At 37.2% G+C, this 27,711-nt stretch overlaps 1 protein-coding gene across 1 annotated transcript; it reads right to left on the bottom strand.

Annotated features, from left to right (window-relative positions):
• Positions 1-2,278: 2,278 nt before the first annotated feature.
• On the bottom strand, positions 2,279-26,660 carry LOC138708128 (zinc finger protein 585A-like). Its single transcript, XM_069838346.1, has 3 exons — positions 26,473-26,660; positions 20,280-20,429; positions 2,279-16,259 (listed from the first exon to the last, which is right to left on the bottom strand). Exons 1-3 carry the CDS (start codon positions 26,593-26,595, stop codon positions 15,135-15,137), a joined length of 1,398 nt encoding a protein of 465 aa, XP_069694447.1. The 5' UTR covers positions 26,596-26,660; the 3' UTR covers positions 2,279-15,134.
• Positions 26,661-27,711: the final 1,051 nt, after the last annotated feature.

The following is a 27,711-nucleotide window of genomic DNA, read 5'->3' as shown; positions in this document are numbered from 1 at the left end:
TCGCTGTCCTGCTTGAGATTAACACCTACATACGTGGTACAGTCATTAAGTTCTGAGACTGACGCCTGAAGGGTAGGCACCCACAAGAATCAGGATGTCTCAGAAGATGCTGCGTGATACGGCGTACACTTAAACAGATCGACATCCTCCCTCAATATAGTTGCCGTTGGCCGCTATGCACGTCTGCCAATGTTGGTGTAGCTGCTGGAAGCACCGCTGAAAGATGTTGGCAGGAAGATGCCGTACGGCTTCTCTTGTGGCAGTCATGACCTTTTCGGCCGCATAAAAATTACGCCCTCCTAGGATTGATTTCATGAGGGGAAAGAGAAAAAAAAATCGCATGGTGCGAGATCAGGTGAGTACGGAGGGTGTGGCATAACAGCGACCTGTTGCCTTGCAAGTTCCTCTTGGCCAAGGATGGAGCGATGTGCAGGGGCGTTGTCGTGTAGCAACAACCAATTCTTCCTATGCCAAAGCTCAGGACGCTTACAATGAATTGAATTGCTTAAACGGCCAAGAATCTCTTTGTAGAGGATCTTGTCTACAGTTGCACCTTGTGGGATGAATTCTATGTGAACAATTCCATTTGAATAAAAAAAACTGTTAAAGCATCACCTTGCCTTTTGACCTGTCTTGTTGCGGATTTTTCTGTCGTGGAAATAATGGCGTTTTCCAGGTGGCGGATTGTCGCTTCAATTGCGGATCGTAAAGGAAACACCATGTTTCGTCTCCAATTATGATCGGTTATAGCAATTTCGCCTATTTTCTGACAGAACGTGACGTTTGCCTGTTGCTCAAACTGCAACATACTCGAGTTCCGACGCGCGCATTCAAATCACCGTCACAACAAAGACCGTAGTTCTGCTTACAGTGCATGCACTCAACTGTCTCTTGTTGGGTCGAGAGACTAACTGACATGGCGCCACCTATGCGCTATAGTGCGGGAGTGCCGCAGGGCTCCGTATTAGGACCACTACTTTTCTCTATCTACATTAATGACGTATCAAAGAACTTACAGTATTGCCGATATCACCTCTATGCCGACGACCTACAACTTTACATACATTCCAGACCCAATACGATCAATGAATCGATTGACAAGTTAAATTGTGACCTAGCCACTGTCTCCACTTGGGCGGCCAATTTCGGACTCGCACTTAACCCAAGTAAGACTCAAGCCATAATTATTGGACATAAGCGTGTAGTTAACTCCCTTAATAACAGTAATCTTTCAGTTGTTACCCTTAACAACACGCTAATCCCTTATTCATCTGTCGTAAAAAATCTTGGCTTCTTTTTTGATAATAATCTAAGTTGGAATTTTCAAGTTAAAGAAACGATAAAGAAAATCTGTTCCTCCTTTCACTCTTTGAGTCGCTTGAGAAACTTCTTGCCCCAGCAACTAAAACTTACCCTAGTACAAACCCTAGTAATGCCGCACTTCGATTATTGTGACGTTTTGTTAAGTGATCTAAGTTCTGAACTGTCAGTCAAGTTACAGCGAGCTCAGAATATGTGCATCAGATACGTGTGCAACATCCGACGATATGATCACATATCACCGTCCTTCGCAAGTCTCTCGTGGCTCCGACTTAAAGAACGCAGAACTTTACACTCTTTGTCTTTACTCTTTCGAATTCTGCACACCTCAACACCAAATTACCTTTCGTCTCGTTTCTCTTATCTATACTCTAACCACGACGTAAATACCAGATCACTTATCTGTGGCACGCTAAATATACCTCTTCATAGAACATCTTGTTATTCCTCATCTTTTACAATATCCACCTCGCGTCAATGGAATTCCTTGTCACAAAGTATTAGGGGCTGCAAGACAACAAACACCTTTAAGAACAGCTTAAAAGATAACCTTATTAGCATTTCACTCCAATCATACTGATCTAAAATATTACTGACTACACTGTTGCTTTTTTTCTTTAGACATCATCCTGATTGTGCTGCATTTTCAAAATTGTCTCATAATAATCTCTTTCTATTATCTAATATAATTTGAAATATATTAACATTCTATGTATTTTAGTTTAATTCTGCTACCCAGTTTATTTCAGTGTTTAATTAATAGTTCATAGTATTTTGTTGTTTAATTCGTAAATAACTCTTGTATACATGTAACTCTCATCTAAATCAATTTGTTGAATTCTTTGTAAGTTCATGCATATGTATATACACTTTTTGCTGGTTGTGTGGAAGAGAAGGCCTTACGGCCTTAACTCTGCCAGCTAAAATAAATCATTATTATTATTATTATTATTATAGTGCACCACAACGCCACTAGGCGCTCAGTATTAGAACTTAATGACTGTACCACGTATATTTTATCACTTAATCACTACTTTCCATAGGAAATGACTACTTCTACCTCGCATCAACTGTGTCTGTGTCAGTCATATATAACTAGGGAGCGGATTTTTATGTGCTAAAAAATTTAAATATATTTATTTTTTATGTGCTAAAAAGTACGAAAATATTTGCTAAAAATAAAAAAAAAATATTTTTAAAAATATGACAAAAATACCTTACTCAGCTTCTAAAAAAAAAAAAAATGTTACTAGGTACTCACCAACTACACTTGAGTGCTAGTAGTTGGCCGAGAATTGCAGTGAACAACAAAGGTCATCTCCAAATTCTCCATCACAAATGCATGCCGATTATCTCTGAACGACGACTTATACTGTGAAAACGATCTATCCACATCATAGGACATCAGACATGCACATTTAAAGAGAGGAATGTCACAAACATATACACCGTTAATTTCACCTACAGGCACACCCTCCAATACTTGAGCAACTTTACGCATTTTTCTATATCCACTGTTTTTCCCAAACATATTCTGGAATTTGTCCCTTAGTACTTGTACTTCTGAACCTGGTAGCGAGTCTAGTTTAATTTTCATGGCACGCACCTCTCTGTTTCAGACAACAGGTTTTTTGGATGTTTCGAGTTGTTTTATGGTGTCACACAAAAAGCTTAGATTTGCTAATAAGAAAGCCAAATCATTTTTTAAACAACCATCTTTCAGTATATCTTGAAGGATATCGATTGACGAAGCCCGATAACAGGGAATCACAACAAGACATATTGCCTTACTTGATGGACATGAGCAAGGGCGAGAGATTTGTTTAAATTAAATAATGTTCATACCCGAGCTCTTATCTGTTGTGTTTCACAAACAAAGCGTGGAATGAAATCATCTTCAGCAACAATAAACATTCCTAATTATGTGTTGCAAGATCTCTCCTCCTTGTCCACGTTAATTTATTCTCTAATAATAGCACTGATATGCTGCCTAGCAGTTCTCAGAACTTGAGGCGATACTATTACAAAAATGGATCACGGATACACCACACAGTGCTTAGAAACTCGAAGCAACCAAGAATTCTTAAAAAGATAACATACTTCTGAGTGACATAATTGATTTAGTTTTAAAATGTTTAAAAGTTCTTGTAAAAAATTATTTAAGTAAAAGAAGTCCAAGATTTACGTGTTTGTAATAGATTTCCTGAAAATATGTATTTACATAATTTTTTTGTGAAAATCTGTGTTTTTATGTGAAATAAAATTCGGGTTTTAAACTTGAAACTTCATGTTCGGAATTTTTAACTTTGTTAATTGTGTTTTATCACACGCAAAAATAATATTTAATTACATAGAAATCCACTCCTTATATATAACTCCCTGCTAGGACTCATTCTGATAAGCCTACATTAGAATAATATATCTGTACCCACAAAAACAATTACAATCCTATTCTTATATTTCCATGTTAGTATATCTTACAATGATACTTTCAAAATTTTAATCTTATAAATACATCTGAAGTTAGCATTTTCAGTGCTATAAAGGCACACGTTTGTTAATAAAGATCATATATTTGTTCTATGAAATTAATACGGCAAAATAAATTAATGCTTTACTAAAATTCACGACTATCAATGTCATTCTAATAATAGCAACTTAAGCTGTTTCATGTACCTTCAATGTATGCAAATCAGTTCAGATCTTATTTAGTTTAGTGTTGATTACACGCAACAAATTTCGTATTCACAATGTCAGTAATAATATAATCCGATATAATAGGGATATCTTATGCGAAGTTTTACCGTTAGATGGCAGGAGCATTCCATGCGACACAACATGTTGTAGGGCAATATTATGTCATATGCTACAGTTGATTACATTCTCCTGCTTGTTGGTTTTCTGTGTGTGTCAAATTATGTTTATAATTTTATGTGTATTTTAATATAATTCAGTATTTTCTTACATCATAATTTAATTTAATTTACAATAGCGTAAACTTGCATAATACTGAGCGATTCCCCTTAAGAGATGGATGGGCAAATCTGCAGTATGCAGAATATAGATACGAGTAAATTGAATGTTCATGAACCTAAACGAGAGCTTTGAGAACGAAATGCACGAATAATTAAAAAAAGAGGAACTTTGTCGAAGATGAATATTACCTCTTTAATCATTAGTATTGTAAAAACAGAATATGCAGCCACCAGCGTGTTTTTCTTATAGGGAAGGGACTATCGAGATTGAATTCCTCGTATTTTTTTTTATCTAGTTGCAGAAAGATCAAATGGAATGTTTGATAAGATGATATAATATGATCGCAGTAGTATCACGATTATTCCTGTGTTTTGTAGGTTAAGAATATGCTGTTTTCAATACTATGTAGGGTGATTTTGAAAATTTTAAGTAAAAACCTGGTTTTAATAAGTAGTGTACAGCACATTAAAAACATTATTCACGAAATGGATTTCACTATGAATCGTCCTGGATAATAAACATCACAGTTAATCGAGAGTTTACTGCAGGCATAAAATGCTGGCGTAAACTTCGGAGACTTCTAGAAGTACTCAATATAATCTAAGCTAACATAGCTTACTGCCGAGGTTGCATATGCTTTTATTAATTTTCTTTCACCTCCTCCAAAAAGAAACAGTAGCCAGCAATTCCTTACTTGAAGTAGTTATTTTTGTTTAATAGCTAGCACTTTTGAGACGTAATTTAATTGGTTAAATTTCTAAAGGTTTAAAGCATTTATTCAGAATATTTCGGGACCTGAATGAAGAAAAACGGCTTTCCCTGGTTTTTAATATAGGAACACAACAAAAATTTGTCATTTTGAGTTATTTTTAAAAGTATTTAATGTACTAATACACTACGTAAATCCTCAATGTTTATATACCGGAAAACAAATGCACACGCAAAGCGCATCCCTCAAAGTACACGCGTGCTATCTGTTGGTGCTAGTTCAGGATATCCCTATTGAACACATGCGGACAAAAGTTTATATAACAAAGTTTTGTAAAAGTAATTTTTCCATGCAGAATGATTATGTGCGCCATGGAAAATTATTGAGTTAATATTGACAAATCTGATATTTTGATAGTCAATTTTCTGTTTTCAACAGTTGTGCAGATACAAAAAGGTTGTAATCAGTCTGTAGATAGGTCCTCAGCCAGTCATGCAGGCTGTCTGGGTTCCAGTCTTGGTTGGGCCTGAATCTTTAGTGACACTTGTGGCTGACAAAATCGCAATTTGAGTTTTTCTCGGGGTTCTACTGTTTCCCTACATTAGGCATCAATATCATTCCTTCTAACCTCAATTCCACTATCATTCTATAACATTCCCCAAATGCCAGCTAGCAGTCAGAAGGTGATAACTAGAGCTAGGATTCATATGTAGTAAGAGCTAATATTTTAGTCAGTAGTCCGTATAGGTCAGTTTCTATCTGATGCTTTTCCAATTCACTGCGGGCTAAAGCAGGGAGATGCACTATCACCTTTACTTTTTAACTTCGTTTTAGAATATGCCATTAGGAAAGTTCAGGATAACAGGCAGGGTTTGGAATTGAACGGGTTACACCAGCTACTTGTCTATGCAGATGACGTGAATATGTTAGGAGAAAATACACAAACGATTAGGGAAAACACGGAAATTTTACTTGAAGCAAGTAAAGCGATCGGTTTGGAAGTAAATCCCGAAAAGACAAAGTATATGATTATGTCTTGTGACCAGAATATTGTACGAAATGGAAATATAAAAATTGGAGATTTATCCTTCGAAGAGGTGAAAAATTTCAAATATCTTGGAGCAACAGTAACAAATATAAATGACACTCGGGAGGAAATTAAACACAGAATAAATATGGGAAATGCATGTTATTATTCGGTTGAGAAGCTCTTATCATCCAGTCTGCTGTCCCAAAATCTGAAAGTTAGAATTTATAAAACAGTTATATTACCAGTTCTTCTGTATGGTTGTGAAACTTGGACTCTCACTCTGAGAGAGGAACATAGGTTAAGGGTGTTTGAGAATAAGGTGCTTAGGAAAATATTTGGGGCTAAGCGGGATGAAGTTACAGGAGAATGGAGAAAGTTACACAACACAGAACTGCACACATTGTATTCTTCACCTGACATAATTAGGAACATTAAATCCAGACATTTGAGATGGGCAGGGCATGTACCACATATGGGCGAATCCAGAAATGCATATAGAGTGTTAGTTGGGAGACCGGAGGTAAAAAGACCTTTAGGGAGGCCGAGACGTAGATGGGAAGATAATATTAAAATGGATTTGAGGGAGGTGGGATATGATGATAGAGACTGGATTAATCTTGCACAGGATAGGGACCGATGGCGGGCTTATGTGAGGGCGGCAATGAACCTTCGGGTTCCTTAAAAGCCATTTGTAAGTAAGTAAGTAATAGCTTATAAACATGCAAGCCATGCCCTCCACTCCTTATATTTGCCATTCTTGTCATTCAGTACTTCCATTAGTTAGCGCTAAGGGTCTTTAATCCTCTTAACCACCACTTACAAAACAGCGGGGGTTTAAAAGCTGCACTGTCTAGTCCTTGTGACTTTTCTTGCATTTCGAGTCTTGTCAACCAGGCTTAAAAACTTTCTTAACCGGCATCACATCGACTCAACTACACTCGGTGTCATTCTTAACTCTTACTACATATAAATCCTAGCTCTAGTGATAACTTACAATGTCAGGAACTAGTACAACCTTTTTGCACAAGAAAACACATCATTTTGTTTATTTCAGAAAATGAAGCATTTTTCTTTTTTTTTTAAGTTCAACATATTGTTACACAAGTACCACAGTGTAGTATATACAGTCACGAAGCTGAATACGTAGTAAATATGCATCCATAGATAGTTGCTAACCACCAGGATCGCTAATATCGCCTCATTACAGACAATGTGAAATAGTACCGGCACAGTCTATTGTTCCTAGCACCCTCACAACTCAAGCTTCGTGACTGTATATACTAGACTGTGCATATACTATGGAATGCAAAAAAAAAAAAATAGAATTCATTTTCAAATAAAATTCTAGCAGGAATTTAATTTTTTCCTCTCCTGTAAAATTTAAAATCTGCATGCTAAAATATTTTATCCCATAAGTATTCAATAAAAACCTCGATTTTAAAATATATATCGAACCACCTACGCAAATATGTCTGTGTGAACTCCAGTGAAGCGCACATGATGCAAGGATATAGAGTTCCCATTGTCTCTTGACTGTGCTCTACTTGTAGTTGACTTTATCCCCAGGGAACCTAAATGCATAGGAGGCTGAGGAATCACTACTCAAGCTAATGATAATCAGTGAACATTCCTGTTTACTAGTTATTGTTCTACCTTCGTTATATTTTTTTGTTTTTTCTTGCTCTCATTTTTTAATGCAGCACGGAAGTGAAATTTGAAAATAAAATATATTAATGCTATTTCGAGTCCACCAGAATATCCTCATACTTTATTACGTGAATACGTGTAAAAATATTAAAACTTATTTCACATAAGCAGTCCATTCACGAAATCTAGAAATTATATAATTGTGCATAGAAACATCCTCCAATGGCTAACAGTAACAGCAGTGCAGTAGATTATTCATGTCGAGCAGTCGATCTGCAACCACATTCAGTGGATAAAATAGTTAGCACCTATTCATTTCGGCACAAATGAATACTGAAAATAGGCATTCTAAGAGAAGGTTCATGTTTCATATGAGGTTCAAGTCTCTTTATAAGCTTGATATAATATGAGATGGTATCCAACATTTTCGGGACTGTTGCTGATATTTAATCAGTAATGTTAGTAGTGTGATGGTATGGTAGAGACAATAACAGCATATATCGCGTGTCAGTGTACAAACTTTCAGGCAAGTGAGTGGATGCGTTGATGTTTTACGTTACTTTATTTGGGGTTGTATACTTTGAAGATGTGAAGTGCCACCTCAAAGAAAGGATATTGCTTAAAGACAAATAGATACATATCAAAAGGATTCTACGCTACAGTTTGAGTAAGACAAGGATGCATACTGAGCCCACTACTGTTTATAATATTGATGAATGATATGATTAAAACATGCGGGAAAAGGACCAAAAAATTCTCTATTGGTAACTGGCTTATGAAACCTGTTAAAATTTCGGAGTTAGCTTTTGCCGATGATCTGGTATTACTGGCAAAAACTGAAAATGACCTGAAACATAATCTCAGTGTTTGGAATAGAGAGTTAAAGAAAAGGAACATGAAGATTAATGTAGAGAAAACCAAAACAATGACAATCAGCAGTGAAGAAAAATCACAAACCATTAAATTAGGGAACCAACTACTGGAACAGGTTAAGCAATTCAAATATCTTGGTTCTGTTATCAACAGTGATGGTAGAATAGAAGGAGAAATCAATAATAGAATTTCAGCAGCAGGAAGACTGTATTATATGTTAAACAAAAATTTTATTAATAAAAAAGAAGTCTCCAAGAAAACTAAATTAACAGTATATAAAACCACGTATATCCCCACATTAATATATGGAGCCGAGACATGGTCTCTGACCTCCAAACATAAGAGTCAACTACAAGCCATGGAAATGAGATATTTAAGAAGAATAGAAGGAAAAACTAGAAGAGATAGAATACAGAACCAAACAATAAGGCTAGGTCTAGGAATTGATCCTCTCATAGAACAAATAAAATTATCTCAATTAAGGTGGTTTAGACATCTGGCTAGAATGAACAATGATAGATACCCAAAAATAGCGTGGCAAGTTAGAATGGAGGGAAAAAGACCTAAAGGAAGACCGAGGCAGACCTGGGAACAAGGAATCCAAGATACCATGCGGGAGAGAGGGATTGAATGGAAAGAGACAAGGTCCATTGCTCAGGACCGTGAGAGATGGAAGGCTCTTTGTAAAACCTCTACACCAGGTGGTAGAAGAGGATCGACTAAGTAAAGTACCGGTAACATACATACATTACTTTGTCTGAAGGAAATTAAACAGGGAACATTGACAACACAATCCTCCAACCCAACTAAACAGGGCCCAGGGCAGGATCCCACGCGAGGAAACACCAGACATGCAAGAAAAAACGAAATGTACAAGATGTACCAGAGCCAGAATGGACCAATATGGTAAAAAGGGGAGGAAGGAAGAAACTGGAAACAAGCAGAATGAACACAAAAGAAAACAGACAACTGAAAGTAGCCACCACAAAAATGGCGTGGCTATATATAGGGAGGCTACAGGAAAAATAGGAGATGCGAGATATAATTGCATACTTAGAAGAGGGAGGAATCACGGGCACAATTGACTGCGAAAAATTAGAAACCAGAGGAAGAAGTAGAGCTTTCAGAATAGGCTTTGACTTCGATAAACTAGAAGAAATAAACGACCCAGATTTCTGGCCCAGCAATATCGTGATAAGACCCTTTCGATTTCGTTTCTCAAGGAGGGAACCACAAGGAGCATCATTTAGAAGAGCAACAACCATCACTTAAGCACAGGACCAACAAAACATGGACAACACTTATGGAGGAAGCGGAAGTCGCGCACCCACCAAATAAGGATCCAAGCCAAATAGAGGGACACAACCATAAACACAGCACCGTAAGAGCAAGAGAACTTACTTATAAATGGCTTTTAAGGAACCTGGAGGTTCACTGCTGCCCTCACATAAGCCCGCCATCAGTCCCATTCCGAGGCTTTTTGTATGGATTCGTAACAAGCTGTTTTTTTTACGGTGATGGGTTATTAGCTCTTTGCCCAACCCCCAAGCTAGAGAACCACCCCTTATCTGCTGTCCACGACTAAATATAAAAATAGCAACACTAAATGTGAGAACTCTGCTCATTGAAGAGAGGCTAGTGGAGTTAGAAGAAGCGCTAAACAATGTTTCAACCGACATACTAGGCTTAGAGGAAGTATGCAGAGAAGGCACAAACACAATAGAAACCAACAATAGTGACATGTTCTACTATGTAGGAGAAGAGATGGGAGTAAGATTCATCATCTCAAGAAGGGTAAATCAAAATGGACAAAACGGGGAGAGAAATCCAATCGCAAAGAGGGATCAGAGAGGGGGATCCGATATCTCCGAAATTATTCATATCTTTAATGGAAGAAGTCTTCTGTAGAATGAAGGAAGACTATGGAATAAATATAAATGGAAGGAAGCTTTTTAACCTCTGCTTCACGGATGACATCGCTATTATATCCGAATCATGAGAGGAGGCTAAGGAAATACTAGAAGAACTGGAACAATGGAGCAAACAAATGGATCTCCAGATCAACAAAAACAAAAATAATGAGCAACGGCGACAATAACGAAATCAAGTACGTCAAAGCATATGTCTGCCTAGGTCAAAGAGTTTCGTTCAGCAACCAAAGCCAGAAAGAAATAGAAGAGTCGTGCAAACATAGAAGAGATTCTGGAGTCTAAAATCCTTCCTACTAGACAAATCCATCAGCATGAAAATAAAGAAGGATGTTATGGATATGTGCATACTACCAGTGCTATTATATGGATCACAGCCATGGACGCTAACCAAAAAAGAAATAACCACGATACAGGTCTGCCAGAGGATAATGGACCGGAAGCTACTTAACATGATGTGAAGAGATGATAAGGAATGAAGACATCCAAAGAATAATGAAGCCGAAGGACGCAGCTAACACAACAAAGTAGAGCCCGGATGAGAAGTTATGGCACCAGCGCGAGGGACGCATTTTAGTTCGTTTGCTTGGACTTGCCCTCACACTCAACTGGAGGGGTGTTGGGTCAGTTGGTTACTAGCATTCCGAGTGTTCAGATCGTTCTGCTACTACCGCTATTGCTAATACTGAAAACATTGTCCTTCTGAGCTCCCTCATTATGGCATTGTCTAAGGTGTGAAATCATAGAGTAGTTCATAGTCAAGGACATGAAATAGCATACAATGTATGGAAATTCATGTCAGAAGAGGTTGTAAATGGAATACCAATTCCATTGAAAAGCGTGTGTGGAAGAGTACTGGCTGCCACTGGTATTTCAAAGCGAACCTTGGCAAGAATCAAGAAAGAAGGGAAAAATATTGAGGCAGGAACAGCAGATTCTTTCTCCAGTCCGGAAAAATCACAGCCGAAGAAGAAGATTGTTGCAGCTGTAGACAGTTTTGAGAAAGTTCTAAGAAGACTCATCTATAATTTCTACGCTACGCATAAGCAGAGGCTGACTCTGCAATCGCTTCTTTCAAAAATGGATTTCAGCGTATGATTATGTGAAGAAAGTAGAGAACAATTACATTGAAAGTGAGCACGTGATGGACAGGATTTTGGAGAACATTTCCATAAACTTAGGGACATCTGATCCCAGCACAGATCAGTCGTCTGATTCAGACAGAGAATAAGAATATAAAGATGGAATAGCAGGCGTAATTCCATTAGGTACTGTCAGACTCTTGAGTAGGAAAGTGGTGATAGTAAGGTAAGACGAATGTTTTTAGAAAGAGATGAAACAGATATGCCTGCCGCTCTGAGCTTGAGAACCGTAACCCAAACAACCCCCACTCCTCTACCATGCTGGCCAGCAATTTAAAACTTCGCGCAGGTTGGTGCCATAACATCTTGTCTCAGCTCTACTCAAATGGATCTGGGGAGGACATGTGCTTAGAATGAACCCCAAAAAATGGGCATACGCAGTGACAGTTTTGGGAGCCAAGGATAGGAAACAGGACAGTGGGGAGACCAAGGATGTGATGATTTCAAATGTCAACTAGGGAGCGGGTGATCTAGATTGGCAGCAGATAGACAAAGGTGGAAGTTACAAGCATAGTGAGACCCAAGCGAAGAAGCCTTTAGTGCAACGGAAATGATGTGATGATATCAAGTGTACGAACATGACAGACAAAAGGGGAAAGAAACATGAACACTCTAGTGTCACGGATGGCTGATTTGAGGCACTTGTAACTGTAAGCCAATTTGTACAGGAGGTCTTTTCCCGCACTGGGATGTTAATGGGCTAATACTAATTCTAACTTGGTGTGTGGCAATTTTGCAATGGGTCCGAGAAAGGAATAGTCTGTGTGCATCAAGTTTTGTGAAATTTAGAGAGAAGTGTGCAGGAAACATTTGCAATGATTACACAAGTGTTCGGGAATGAAAACATTAACTTTACACAGGTATTGAGTGACATGCCCTAGTCAGGGCTAGTCATGCATCTTTTGACAATGATGAACACAAGGGAGGCCCATCAACTGCACAACACCAAAAACTGTTGCTAAAGTTTGTTAGTTCATTCATGAGGATGAACAACTAACCATTCATGACCTTGCTGAAGAAGTGGGAATTGGTTGGATTCTGATTGATGAATTGGGCATGCAACATGTCACTGCCAAATTTGTGCTGAGAATTCTGAGAGCTGATCAGGAGGATGCATCATGTTGATGTACGCAATGAGTTCCTTACTGTCCAGGGTTATCACACGTGATGAGAGTTGGATTTATGGTTATGACCGTGAGACAAAGCAACACTCCCACATTCATAAAGACCAAAAAGGGCGAGACAGGCGAAAAGCAAAGTGAAGAGTATGTTCATAATTTTCTTTGATATCTAGGAGTTTGTATACAAAGAATTCGTTCCATCGGGTCAAATAGTATATTCCACCTATTAGTGCGATACTTTGTGGCAAATGCATGAAAATCTGCAAAGACATCACCCTGAACTTTGGCAGCATTTTCTTTGATATCAAGGAGTTTGTGTACAAAGAATTCGTTCCATCGGGTCAAATAGTAAACTCCACCTATTACTGTGATACTTTGTGGCAACTGCATGAAAATCTGCAAAGACATCGCCCTGAACTTTGGCAGCATTTTCTTTGATATCAAGGAGTTTGTGTACAAAGAATTCGTTCCATCGGGTCAAATAGTAAATTCCACCTGTTACTGTGATACTTTGTGGCAACTGCATGAAAATCTGCAAAGACATCGCCTTGAACTTTGGCAGCATTTTCTTTGATATCAAGGAGTTTGTGTACAAAGAATTCGTTCCATCGGGTCAAATAGTAAATTCCATCTATTACTGTGATAATTTGTGGCAACTGCATGAAAATCTGCAAAGACATTGGCTTGAACTTTGGCAGCAAAAGAACTAGCTGTTGTGTCACAACTATGTACCATGTCACACTTCCTTGTTCAGCACGAACTTTCTCACAGAAACATTACTTTTATTCCCCATACACCCTATTCACCTGACTTGGCCTCCTGTGACTTTTCTCCGTTTTCCCAAATGAAACACAGGCAGCATTGGACACTCAGAGAAAATGACTTCCAGAACACATTTAAAAACTGACAGAATCACTGGAAATAGTGTGTATATGCGAAATGGAACAACTTTAAAGATGACAGTGGCCACTTCCTGTTATTCACTCACTGTACTCGCCTGACTTGGCCTTTTCTGCATTTCCCAAATGAAGATCAAGATGAAAGGCCGCAAATTTAACACGGTAGAGATGATCCAAACTGAAACGCAAGCAGTACTGGAAAAAAGGAAAAATGACTTTCAGGACACATTTAAAAATGGCAGAATTGCTGCAACTTGTGTATATGTGTGTGGAAGGGAACTACTTTGAAGGTGACAGTGGCCACTAGACTCAAGGTGAGTTTTCAACCATATGGCAGCACCAGTCGCGAAAATTTTGGATACCACCTCCTACATATAAAGAGTACAGGGGAAAAACAAAGTGACAGTTCTTAAAGGGTAATATCATCATCTAATTCAGTATATTACTGCAAAATTTAGTGCTTTTTCTTATCAAAACTGGTAAAGAAGAATTATCACCACAGATACAGTCATCACTTCCTACTTTTTCATTAGGAACAGCAATAAATTTTGCAGTAATATGCTGAATTAGAAGATGACTTCACTCTTAAAGAACTGTGTCTTTGATGTTTTCCCCATGGATAAATATATAATAGGATGCGAAACTGCGGTCAGCACCATCTGGATTTGGGGGTCTGAAATAAGGTGATCAGTGCCCAATGTCGTAGGTGGTGAACATTGGAACTATGTGTTGGGTACATTACCGAGAGTTCTCTATTTATCCGTTCGAGATATTGCTGTACGGGAGAGTCGAGGAGCCAAAATGGTGGACTGAAACTTGCTAATAAGTGAACATAAAGTGATACATGTGTGTATAAACAGTGTATGTTAAACAGTGATGTTTATGGACATTGTAAAAATAGTGTTGTTGAATGTATTGTAAAATAATAGTAATATAATAAATTGAACTATCTAAGTAGTTCTTGCAGACTTCTCCATTGTGCTGTACAATAAATACCCAAAGAATACAATCCCAATTATCTACCCTTTTGCTTTATTTTTTGTCTCTGTCTGGTTATATTTTAATCGGATAGTGTAAAACACATAGTCTCTTTTATCTTCCTGTTGGCTCCAGTAAGAATTTTCAGTAGAATATGCTGTGAGGAATAAAACTGTAAATGTTTTATTTTAAATTGGGTTAGTTTTGAATATCAATGAGGGTGGGAGGGAACACTTTCTGCACAGTTTAACATTTTCGTCACCAGGTGCGCTGCTAAATGCATGGAGTAATTACTCTTTTCGCTACTTGGTGCGCTGCTAGATGTAACAATGCCCCTCCCACAAACAGATGGCAGCAAGATCAATTTCTACAACAGCGCCTCTAGTATGTGTTACGAGAAACTCAGTAAGTTTCGCATCCTATTATATATTTATCCATGTTTTTCCCCTGTACTCTTCATATGTAATATTGACCATAAAATACAGCACATAATAGTGACACAACAAGGATACTACAACTGCTGTTGCTGAGTGTGAATGAGAGAATGTCTTCTCAAGGCTTGACTTCCTGTATAACTTTTCCCACATACTTCACACACGTGTGCTTTCTCTCCAGTGTGTTTTAACATGTGAGGTTCCAATTGTGACTTCTGTCCAAATCCTTTCCCACATACGGGACACACATACGGTTTGTCTCTAGTGTGCACTGAGGAGTGTCGTTTCAGATCTCCATTTTTTATGAAACCTTTGCCGCAAACAGAGCACAAGTATGGTTTTTCTCCAGTGTGTGTTAGCATATGAGTTTTTAAATGACCACGTATTAAGAATTCCCTTCCACAAACTTCACAAACATATGGTTTTTCCCCCGTATGAGAGAGTAAATGTGCTTTCAGGCTCAATGAATGACGAAATTCTTTACCACAAAGAGAACAAAGAAACGGTTTTTCTCCTGTATGAGTGAGAAAGTGAGTCTTTAAATTACCACGAGTCACAAAACCTCGCCCACATATATTACAGACGTGGGGTTTCTCCCCAGAATGTGTGTAAGCATGAGATTTCAGACTCAAAGAGTGGCTGAAACCCTTTCCACACAACGGACACTCGTACGGTTTTTCTCCTGTGTGTTTCTGTGTGTGAGTCTTGTAGGCATCGCGGGCCACAAATGCTTCACCGCAGATCTTGCACATAAATGGTTTGTGTTCTGAATGAGTCTGGACATGCGTTTTCAGACTTACAGGATGACTGAAAGCCTTGTCGCACACAGAACACACATGCGACTTTTCTTTGTTGTGTGTGAACGAATGCGTCTTCAAATTTCCTCGTGTGCTGAAACTCTTCCCACAGGTATCGCAGACATGTGGTTTTTCGCCTGTATGAGTTAAAGTATGGACTTTGAGAGAGCTGGATTGACTGAAACTTTTGCCACAATGTCCACATGTATAAGATTTCTCGTCCGTATGTACTTGTGCGTGATTTTTCAGTTTGCAAAGAGTACCGAACTCTTTGCCGCACCTATCACAAATATGTTGGTTGGAAGTCGCGTCCTCTTCGCTGTTGTGTGACACTTCTGCATCATTGTCTTCTTGAAGATCCATTGAATTTTCCGACATTACAGGTGAAGGGCATTCTGTTTTTATCTGAAAGATAAAAATAACTTTGAATAATATCTAAGAATTCAGTGAATGTACCTTTCACAAGCACGTGAATGTAAACCAAAATATTGAGACATTCATATAGCTAATAAATCAGAACTGCACATCTGAGACCCGAGTCAAATCCCAGTTTGACCACGTGAAATCTGTTTCCATCGTCATCATTCCACTTTTCCCCAACACAATTGTCTCTTATATAGAAAATTACTGCAAAATATGATCTGCCGAGGAGATATGGCACCAGGCAATTCTTAGTGTTAACTATGTCTCCTGGGACAAATAAATAATGGTTAATAAGAATACATATATTTTGCCTTATTACTCAATCTCTTACAACGCAAATAGTGCTGGGAGAATGAAACAGTTAATTATCCTCACCTGGATCATTAAAGAATAAGTCTCAGTGAAACGTACAGCAGAGTTTGTATAGGTCAGTTTCTGTCAGATGCATTTCCAATTCACTGTGGGCTAAAGCAAGAAGATGCACTATCACCTTTACTTTTTAACTTTGCTCTAGAGTATGCCATTAGGAAAGTCCAGGATAACAGAGAGGGTTTGGAATTGAACGGGTTACATCAGCTGCTTGTCTATGCGGATGACGTGAATATGTTAGGAGAAAATCCACAAACGATTAGGGAAAACACGGGAATTTTACTGGAAGCAAGTAAAGAGATAGGTTTGGAAGTAAATCCTGAAAAGACGAAGTATATGATTATGTCTCGTGACGAGAATATTGTACGAAATGGAAATATAAAAATTGGAAATTTATCTTTTGAAGAGGTGGAGAAGTTCAAATATCTTGGAGCAACAGTAACAAATATAAATGATACTCGGGAGGAAATTAAACACAGAATAAATATGGAAAATGCCTGTTATTATTCGGTAGAGAAACTTTTATCATCCAGTCTGCTGTCGAAAAATCTGAAAGTTAGAATTTATAAAACAGTTATATTACCGATTGTTCTGTATGGTTGTGAAACTTGGACTCTCACTTTGAGAGAGAAACAGAGACTACGGGTGTTTGAGAATAAGATTCTTAGGAAAATATTTGGGGCTAAGAGGGATGAAGTTACAAGAGAATGGAGAAAGTTACACAACACAGAACTGCACGCATTGTATTCTTCACCTGACATAATTAGGAACATTAAATCCAGACGTTTGAGATGGGCTGGGCATGTAGCAAGTATGGGCGAATCCAGAAATGCATATGGAGCGTTAGTTGGGAGGCCGAAGGGAAAAAGACCTTTAGGGAGGCCAAGACGTAGATGGGAAGATAATATTAAAATGGATTTGAAGGAGGTGGGATATGATGATAGAGAATGGATTAATCTTGCACAGGATAGGGACCAATGGCGGGCTTATGTGAGGGCGGCAATGAACCTCCGGGTTCCTTAAAAGCCAGTAAGTAGTAGTAGTAGTAGTATGGATCATAAAGCACATTAGAGCAGCTAAGTGATAATGTCCAAAAATTGAAAGAAAAACTATGAATTTTTCAGTAAGAATTACATGTTGTAATTATAATTATATCTATTATCAGGCAGTACATCTCACTTGACGATATGTGTCAGGGGAAGAACAATTGTTTGTATGCATCTGAAGTATAAGTAGTGTAATATGTAGCTAGTCAGTGATGTATGCGATGGAGAGGGAAAGGAACTGGTAACCCTACCCCATTATCTCCTGGCCTAGTTGCCTCATAAGTGGCACCTTCTTTTTATCACTTGTGAGATTCAGACCTGTCTTCGGACAGTTCCAGTTGACTAAACAACAACAATTATAACTACAAGAGTTTTTAGCAAAAAATAATACATAGTTCTCCTCTCCAGATCTTTCTGAGTAACTTCTTCTTATTCCTAAGAATGAAGATGTGACTGAAGGATACTGGATTTACAAATGTTGCCAAGGGTTAGTAAAAGCGCAGGAAGTGGCAAAGAGTATACAGAAGGAGAAATTTGAAAATTTCCCGAATTATTATTCCATGTGGTGGACAAGTGAATCACATCTCAAAGAAAGTGCTCTAAAGCAGGTTATAATTGCATGGTAATAAATTACAGTAGAACTTGGTTATAGCGACCTCGTTTTGTGCGACACCTCGCCTATGACGTCAAATATTCTGTGGTCCCAACTAATTCCCCATAAGACATTTGCTTTTCTACCTTGCTTAATACGACAAACGTATATGCGTCTACCTTGCATATAACGTCATTTTCAACCTCAGTTTGGAATACAATTTTCTAAGAACCAAAGTATTTTAAGAAATATTTTGCTGAAATTTGGCAAATCCTTTACTGTTCCCTTCTATCATAGACCTCTGGAATGCAGACAGATTCCTCATCCCATTGTAACCTGCCCGAATTCATGCGGTATTAATGGTACCTGCATGCGGTCAGTTTCAACAGGAAGTTTTCACTAAGTGCACGCATTTTAACGCAGTATGGCCACTAAAAGAAGTGAGTGACACTTTAGAAGCCATTAGAATTGTGAACATTTCTATGAAGCTAGGAGAAGGAGCAGTGAAATTGCAACTGAAATAATGAACATAGAATTTATTTTAGAAAGTGTATATTGGGCAAGTAGGAGACAACAGAGTAAAATCACTGATTACTTCACTCCTCAGTAAATAAGTTTGTGAGTAATGAACAAACTGTTTTAATACAGAATACTGTATTTATAATTGTACATGTATTTTATTGTGTTCATGGTATGCTTAAAAGTGAATATATAAATCTAAAATAAGCCTAATTATGTTTATCATTTTTCGTTTTCCACCTCACTAGACAGATAATATGAATCTCGGTTACTATGACACTCATTTATAACAACATAATTTTCAAGGTCCCTTGGATGTCGTTATAACCAAGTTCTACTGTATTTTCAACTATTACCTGTATGTATTATATAGTTTCAGAAACTTCTGTATACCCCTCATATTACAGAGGAACAATGCTTTAGCTTCAGAAACGTTGACTGTTAGAAGTTCTCCCATCATCTTTCCATTGCCACTGCAAATATTTTCATTTTCATCGTCATCACTGATTAAAGTGTTCAGCTCTGGGAGCAACATGTCGAAACTGTACATCACTTTACTTTCATCGATATTGTCCAGAATGCATCATAAGTAGTATATTTGATGATGATGATGATGATTTTTAGTATGTTACTTTACAACACTTTATCAACATCTTAGGTTATTTAGCGTCTGAATGAGATGAAAGTGATAATGCTGATGGGAGTCCAGCACCAAAAGTTACCCAGCATTTGCTCATATTGGGTTGAGGGAAAACCCCGGAAAAAAACCTCTACCAGGTAACTTGCCCCGACCGGGAATCGAACCTGGGCCACCTGGTTTCGCGGCCAGATGCGCTGTTACTCCACAGGTGATGATGATGATGATGATGATGATGATGATGATGATGATTGTATAATACTGCCAAGGCTTACTCTACAAAAATGTAATCTGCCAGCCACAAATTTCACTTGGATTTTCCAGGATTTCAAATTAGATTTGAAACACAGAAAGTTGATGTTCTGTTTAATTACATTGTACCACTTCATAATGTACAAATTTAATAACAGTACACAAAGTAATCTGAATAAAAGAAAAAAGACAGAGAAATGTTAACTGCACAAATTTGTCTGTTTCACAGTTTGTAAAATATAAACAGTCGATTTATGAAAATTTATGTTGAGTTATATGAGTCCCATACAGAACTGAAATATTTTAAAGTCAGTGAAGTTTTAATTACTGATCTCGTATATCCTAAATGAAAAACATTAGATGGTTTATGAGCAGTTCCTTTAATCTAACAATATTTATGTGAAGGATATTTCCACTTTCATATTAAAAAAAATAGCCTACATGATTGCTTTATACTACTAATGTTAAAAAAAAAGCTATTTCTCATAATGATGCACTAATAAGTGTTTTGTAGTACTTCTTCCACCAAATTTCAATTGCAATTAACAAATTAGAAATGGAAATAAATTTTTTATAATATTCTTTACCTGTTGTGAGAACTGTTCTTGATGAGCGATCAAGTGCTTTCGCATACTGGCATCTGACTTTTCGCACTGTATTTTAAAATTATAACAAATATTAACTTGTTGCACACACTGTTGACAAACCTGCTCTGGTAGGCCATCCCCAGAATTCACCTGAAATCAAGAATGAAGTGAATGAAAATATACTCTCGTCTTCTGAAATTAAATGTCACCTGTTGTGTATGACACTTTGTGAGAGGGATTAAGAGAAAGGGAGAAGAAGTACTCATTCAGAAGTCAGTATTACTTTATTCTTGATACATGAGAGAAATATTGTAACCTCATTACAGGCCAAATTTGCCCAGAGGGTGAAGGGACGTTAAGGCTTCCACTTTACAGGCAGTTGGTGTTAATGATAGTAGTCCTATGTGCCCGCCACACTTACTCCCAATGAAGTGCCCTGGTACCCAATTGTGTTAGAGGCTAAGTAAGCTCCAGGGCCTTAATACGGCAGAAAGTAATAGATTGAGAAGATATATGATCCAGTTGGGAATCGAACCCATGACCTTCCAGCTTTGCAGCATTATGCCTTAACCGCAATGCTACCATGCGCTTCTTTCAAACATGAGAAAACTATTACATAGGTTGGATAAAAAGTAATGGCAACACTGCTGTCACGTGACGATGGTGCGTTCGAGAGCTGCCAGCTGTGTGGACATGAACAAGGACTGTTAGATGAGTTAGTGCAGCCAGCGGCGACAGTACTCCATCAATCTACTGTAGTGTGTAGAACGTTCACTTTCATAGGGATAGTGCGAGCGCCCTAAGACCACGTTTACAAAACTAGAGCAATGTTCCTGGATCAAAATTGAAATGGCACGAGGTCATAGTGCACAAGAATGTTTTCAGGGACTGTGTGAAGCATGTGGCGATGCAGCGTTGCCATATCGCACAGTTGCACGATAGGTTAAAGCATTCCGGGAGGGCCTTGTTGCACCTGTACCAAAGGGAAGGTGACGACTTTCTTGGACGAATCGTCGCTATGGACGAAACCTGGACTCGCTCGTATGAACCAAACTTGAAACGCCAATCAAATGAATGGAAGCATCCCGGTTCTCCTCGTCCAAAGAAAGTGCGCCCTACACAAAGTGCTGTGAAGGACATGTTCATTGTGGCATATGACATTGATGGGGTAATACTGCACCACGCTGTACCTCCAAGGCAGACGGAAAACGCGGACTACTGGAACATCTACCATACTCACCCGATATGATCCATGCGATTACGATCTTTTCACCAAAGTGAAAGAACCACTGCGAGGGACACGGTACAATACCAGAGATGAACTTACCCGTGCTTTAGGGCGGTCAATATGGAACATCAACAAAGATGGACGCGCTGATGGTGTACGACGCCTTCCAAACATTTGGCAAAAGGTAATAAATAAGGGGGGCGACTATATAGAAGGTACGTAAATGTTGTACCCCTGTGAATAAAGCCATGTCAGAAATATCAAACTGTTGCTATTACTTTTTATCCAACCCTAGTATGTGGTATATAGATACAGTGAAGGCTGATTTCTTCGAAAATTTTGGCTTTCATTGCCAATGACTTTTCTTATTACTAAAATTTTATCATGCTGTTTTACTGGTACAGAAAAAATTCTGCTGCTCCAGAGTACCATCAAATAAAGTAGCGGTCGGCATTTCATGCGGCAGCTTACGTCATACTTTTGCAAGGGCAGTTCCAGGATAGACAAGTAGTTGTAACTGGCGACCAGCATGTCTGTTTCCAAACCATTAAACGTAAAGAATGCACCAAAACAAATATTTGTAGAAAAATGGGAAGTGAAATTCTTTTGTTGTGCACAGGAAGAAAATGTAATGTGTTCGTTACATTCTAAACTATTTAAGGGTTTCATATTACCAACATAAAAAGGCATTATACAAAACTCCATTGTCAGGTGTACTTTTCCATAATATTAATACTGACTTAGAAACAAGCATTGCAGAATATCATTTTTTCATATTATAAAATTGTGAAACTTTGCAAAAGAAACCTAAATAAGAAAAACTTGCTCAGATTAAAAAAATTTCTCGAAAATAAAATACAATTCAAAATATCCATTCTTTAGGTCATTTTGTGCTAGGTTTATTTCAATGTTCAGCTCGACATATATATGTGAGCAATTTAAAAAAAGAAATAACTCTGTTAAATGTAAAGCATGCACCTGATTGACGGATCAACATTTATTTGAGCAATTACAAATTGCAACTTATGATGGAGAACTAGATTTCACCGTAGTTCAGTTATTTCCATACTGTACGGGTGAGGTTCAGTCCTCTCCTCCCCCCAGCCTACTGCTTTCTACCACCCCTCATCTTGTAAGGCGGGCTGCATTTCATATGACGTCACCTACATTGACATTTTGCCGACGATTGAAATAAAATAACAAAAAAGTAAGGAACAAATACTGTAGAGACACCCGGGTAGCTCAGTCAGTAGAGGAACTTGCGTGCCAATCCAAAATTGCAGTCGGGCATGGATTCGATTTCTGCTTGGGCTGATTACCTGGTTGGGTTTTTTCCGAGGTTTTCTCCAACCATAAGGCCAATGTCAGGTAATCTATGGCGAATCCTCGGCCTCCATCTCGCCAAATACCAACTTGCTATCACCAATTCCATTGATGCTAAAGTTTATACAGCATCGTTAAATAACCAGGTTAAAAAAAATACTGTAGTGTGACGTATCTTAGAATTAACATCTGTCATTTTTTAGTTTATATATACAGAGAATTTCAGTAAATTTCAGTATCACTTAATATGTATGCCTTTATATAAATTTTATGTATGTCTGTCATTCTAAAGTGCCAATATCCATATATCTCGCACGCGCGCTTTTTTTTTTTTTTTAACAAAAAAAGAGTGCCTTGTTTTCTTCTAAATTTACAAAACATAACATATACAAATAAATTCGCTCTCTGTGATGGATACAAAGACAGACAGGTGTACATGTAGGCCTACATATCACACACTAAGAAATAGAAGACCTAACTTAACTAAACAAAATAAATTCATTTTATATTATTCAAGATCTAAACTTAAACCACTCACTATAAATAGTTGTCCAGTAATAAATAAAGAACTCCTGCAGTGAACTATACAGACATCCTATAATTCATATGCGCAAATAAAAGTCTCCATATAATTAACTCCTTTTAGCATGTGAGTTTATCGATCACCTTTTCTAATATCAACAGAACAAAGATGAAGTACAGTACTAACTTCAGATGTCCAATGTCAGACTTATTATGTAAATTAATTTTATGATACACCACTTGCTGAAAGCCTGGAGTGTCTATTTTCCATTTCAGAGATTCAAGTTCAAATTGAAATGGAACATTTGGTGGAAAGAAAGTGATGGTATAGATAGGTTTTCTTGGGGCATTCCCATTACCCACGTCATCATTCAACCATTTCTTACAGATTTATTTCAAGAAATAAAAAATACTTTTTTTTTTTTGTTTTAAACTCTTTTTATACCGTTTTAAACAGTGACATGAAATAGTGAGTTTTTAAAATATGTTGTTGTTGTTTACTAATGCTGAGTTGTTGGCAATAAAATCATTAACTCACTTGCTCTCCTATATTTGTCACACACAGTGTGGTTTAGAGGGAAGGGCTGAACTATGATTCTGATCCATTTCTCTCTGAAGACTGCACGATGAACAAAGTGGTGAAGAAAAAATTCCAATTTTGTTCAAGTGTTTTGACAAATAGTCGTACCCTGTGAGTGATCGAAAGGTTGCAACTGCACTTTTCCTTGGATACTCAGGAATTATATTTTGTACATTTAGACTCTTTTATCTTTTATTATTTGAAATTTCGTGGAAATGGTTGATATTTTGAGTTGATTAATTTTTTAACTGTTGAAAACGATAAAGTGGACATTTTTTTAACATGTTTTATACATAGGTTTCCAGATGGGTATTGTAAAAATTAGCGAAATTCCAGATTTTTAAAGAAAAATTCGGGAAACTGCCATTTTAGACACATTAAATTTATCGCGCTGTTTATTAAATTAAATATGGTTATTTATTCATAAAATTAATATCCTACTAACTAAAAAAGAAAATACATTTTATGAAACTTAATGGTGAATTTCTTAAAAAAAATATTTTCAGATTTACCTCAGTTTGATTGCTTATGTTTCTCTGAAAATCTATCACCTATTAACAGTGAGACATCATTTTTTACAACATTATAAAAAAGCTTGACAGTCCAATTTTGAATTGGCACAAAGTTATAACACAGTCTACTATATACAGTCACGAAGCTTGAGTTTTGAGGGTGCTAGAAACAATAGACTGTGAAGGTACTATTTTGCATTGCCTGTAATGAGGCGATATTAGCGATCCTAGTGGTGAGCAACTATCTAATGTTTGCATATTTACTATGTATTGAGCTTCGCGACTGTATATACTAAACTGTGGTTATAATCCTGATTTAATTGAAACAGTGGGGCATCTATTCCTGCTGTTTGACCATTCGTGGTTCAATGTGAGCTTAGGAGGGATTATCCACAAGCCAAGTGTACATATCTTTTCACTTCTTTAAATGAACACTTTTTTTCTTTTAATGGAGGATTCTCATCATCAGAATTTCGCTTTCCTGAATATTTAGACAGCATAATTCAAACACCGATTATTTTGGATTTACTATTTATTTTTTGGACCACAACAACAGAAACACGAAGACATATTTCCAACCAAACTGAATCTTCGGATTTCTGCTTTCTTATGATGCCACTGTTGAGTATCGATTAGTGAGAAAATGATCATGACCGAATGATTACTTGTACCACAGCGAAGGCTGCCAAAGTTGTATGTCTTTTTCGTGCACTCAACAATCAAAATATTTAATGAAGTAGAAGTGGTGTTTGGTGGTTTAATGACTCAGTGGTACAACAGAAAAAATTGGTACTCTGTGGTGTACTTTCAAAATTTTATTTTATAGCTCTGTTTTTCATTTTAAAATTTTAAGCTAAGTTTGTAAAAAAGTAAAAAAGACTGAAGTTAAAGTTTGGCTCCAAAAAGTCAGGAGCACCATTGTACTCATAACTGTACATTTTATGAAGGTCTGATTAGAAAGCAAATATGATTTTATATTGTGAACAAGTAGGATAAAATAAAATAACCAGAAAACGAGAGAAGTAACTTGTGTGGAAAAAAAAAAGTTTTAATTAGGCCTATATAGTTTTAACACTGTTTATTATTAACGGAGAAATATATAATTAACATAACTGAGAATTTTGTTGGCTTAAAAATTAATACCTTCATATAGCCTTAAATTTTGTGTTTAAAACATTTTAATCAACGGATATTGTTTTAAACAATTTTGAATACTTTGTTTAAAACGTTTATTACATAGTTGCTAGAAGATATATATCAATAACCGAGCGAGGTGGCTCAGTGGTAACGCAAGGGACTCGTTTTCGAAAGGTCCCGGGTTCGAAACCTCTGAAGCCGATTAATCAGGTTGAGAAATTTTTTTTTTTATAAATTTCAGAACACAAAGTGCCTTTTCGTAAGCATGATGATGCGCATTCGGAAAACACAGACAAATCTGCTCTTTTTAGTATTTTAAAATAATTGCGGTCACTGAGGTATCCGTGTACTGAAATTAATAATAATAAATTACTGACACTGAAAAGTGCCCTTTAGTAAGCATGATGATGCGTATTCGACAAACACAGACAAATCTGCTCTTTTTAGTATTTTAAAATAATTGTTGTCAGGTATTCGTATACTGAAATTTTCTCCAAAAAACACACATCGATACACATTCTTTGCATGTGTCAAACATAATTTGAGTAAGTTTTTAATTGTATGTGCGCCTAAGGGTATAAGCTTGACGAATATTTCGGCATTGTTTACCATCATGGATGTTAAATTATTAAATAATTCTGATATAATTCATATCTTCAATTTATTATTAGGGTTTGAAAGAGCCGACAAGTTTTCAACAACTTAATTAATCAGCAAACTGTTCAAAGCTCTTCTTTTCTGTCTGGCTCGAAACATTTTTAAAATATCCATTCATTAATAGTGTACCCATTATATCGCTTCACAAGTTCACTTTTCTGTTTACACAGAATTACCCAGTTCTGGAAAAGTTTAAATGTCCAAGGAAACAGTACATGCATGTTTACAACTAACCTTAATGCATGTTGAAATGGCTTCGATTTTAGCAGGCAAACCATTTTCAACTTCGAACAGAGGGAGGAGAGAAACATCATCTTGCATACAAAGTCTACAGATATTATTAAAATCCAAATCCATTTCTAATATAGCTAAATCGGCATGAATTACATAGAAAAGTCATTGAACAATCAATCCCCACGGCCATAAATTCAACATCAGACAGCCAACATTCCCAACGTGTTAACAAAAATTCCCTGTCTTTGAGAGAAAATGGAGAGAACTTTGTGATGACCCGCTTTTTGTGAGGACATAAAATAGGCAATTAAATATTTTGTGATAGACCGAAGTACGTATGATATTTCCGTACAGGAATTCTGCATTATCATATGATGAAGGATGGGTGCAGCTGAGAAAAATTCTCTCCTACACCGGGACTCGAACCCGGGTTTTCAGCTCTACGTGCTGACGCTTTATCCACTAAGCCACACCGGATTCCAGTCCCGATGCCGGATTGAATCCTCCCAGTTTAAGTTCCACTTCTTTTAGTTTCCCTTTAGTGGCCAACCCTCATGCATTGTGTCACAGATGTGTGAGAGTGGCACAATGTCCAACACACCATGTGCAGAGGTGCACTCATTATGAGTGACTGAATGGCCGGGATCCGACGGAATGAGCGCCGTCTTAAATGACAAAGTGATTATTTACGCATATCATGTTATTGTGATGCAATTTCCTTGCAGGAATATGCGTAAATAATCACTTAGTTCTTTTCTACACTCCACCCATGCTTCATCATATAATTAAATATTTGCAAGCCCGCTAAATGTTTACGTGTATATAATATCCCTGATCACATATATAACACATTGTCCATTTCAATGTTAAAATCGGTAACATGTGGGAGAGAACAAACACCAGGATCGCCACTGTCGATTGGAAACGAACGCTAGTTGGAAGTATAGTTGCTCCATGCAATTCAGATGAGAGCTATAACGTGATTTCTTATGCAGTAGCTAGAAGGCAGCATTGTGAAATTGATAAAAGTTGTTGCCGTCAAAGCCTATAAAAATTGTATCATATATATTTTATCAAACTTCTGTAATACAGGCCTAGGGTAGAACAATCTGTTATATATGTGATCAGTCCATTTTGAATCTTGCGTACACTACTTTTAACATTTGAATATAAGTAATTGATTAACTAGTGGACTTGTGTTAATTATGTAAGTCTGTGCGGCTTACAGCTGTTTCGGTG

The sequence above is a fragment of the Periplaneta americana genome, chromosome 10, assembly GCF_040183065.1.
Source record: "Periplaneta americana isolate PAMFEO1 chromosome 10, P.americana_PAMFEO1_priV1, whole genome shotgun sequence".
Lineage (NCBI taxonomy): Eukaryota > Metazoa > Arthropoda > Insecta > Blattodea > Blattidae > Periplaneta > Periplaneta americana.
Note: the sequence above shows the minus strand (reverse complement) of the source record. Positions and strands in the feature narration are given on the sequence as shown.

What these genes read in the sequence shown, in the direction of transcription:
- LOC138708128 (XM_069838346.1), bottom strand. Translation starts at nt 26,595, where the DNA reads ATGGATTTGGATTTTAATAATATCTGTAGACTTTGTATGCAAGATGAT. An exon ending in CCATTTCAACATGCATTAAG is followed by an intron (nt 20,430 to 26,472) that starts GTTAGTTGTAAA and finishes TCTTGATTTCAG; the next exon opens with GTGAATTCTGGGGATGGCCT. An exon ending in AAGAACAGTTCTCACAACAG is followed by an intron (nt 16,260 to 20,279) that starts GTAAAGAATATT and finishes TTTATCTTTCAG; the next exon opens with ATAAAAACAGAATGCCCTTC.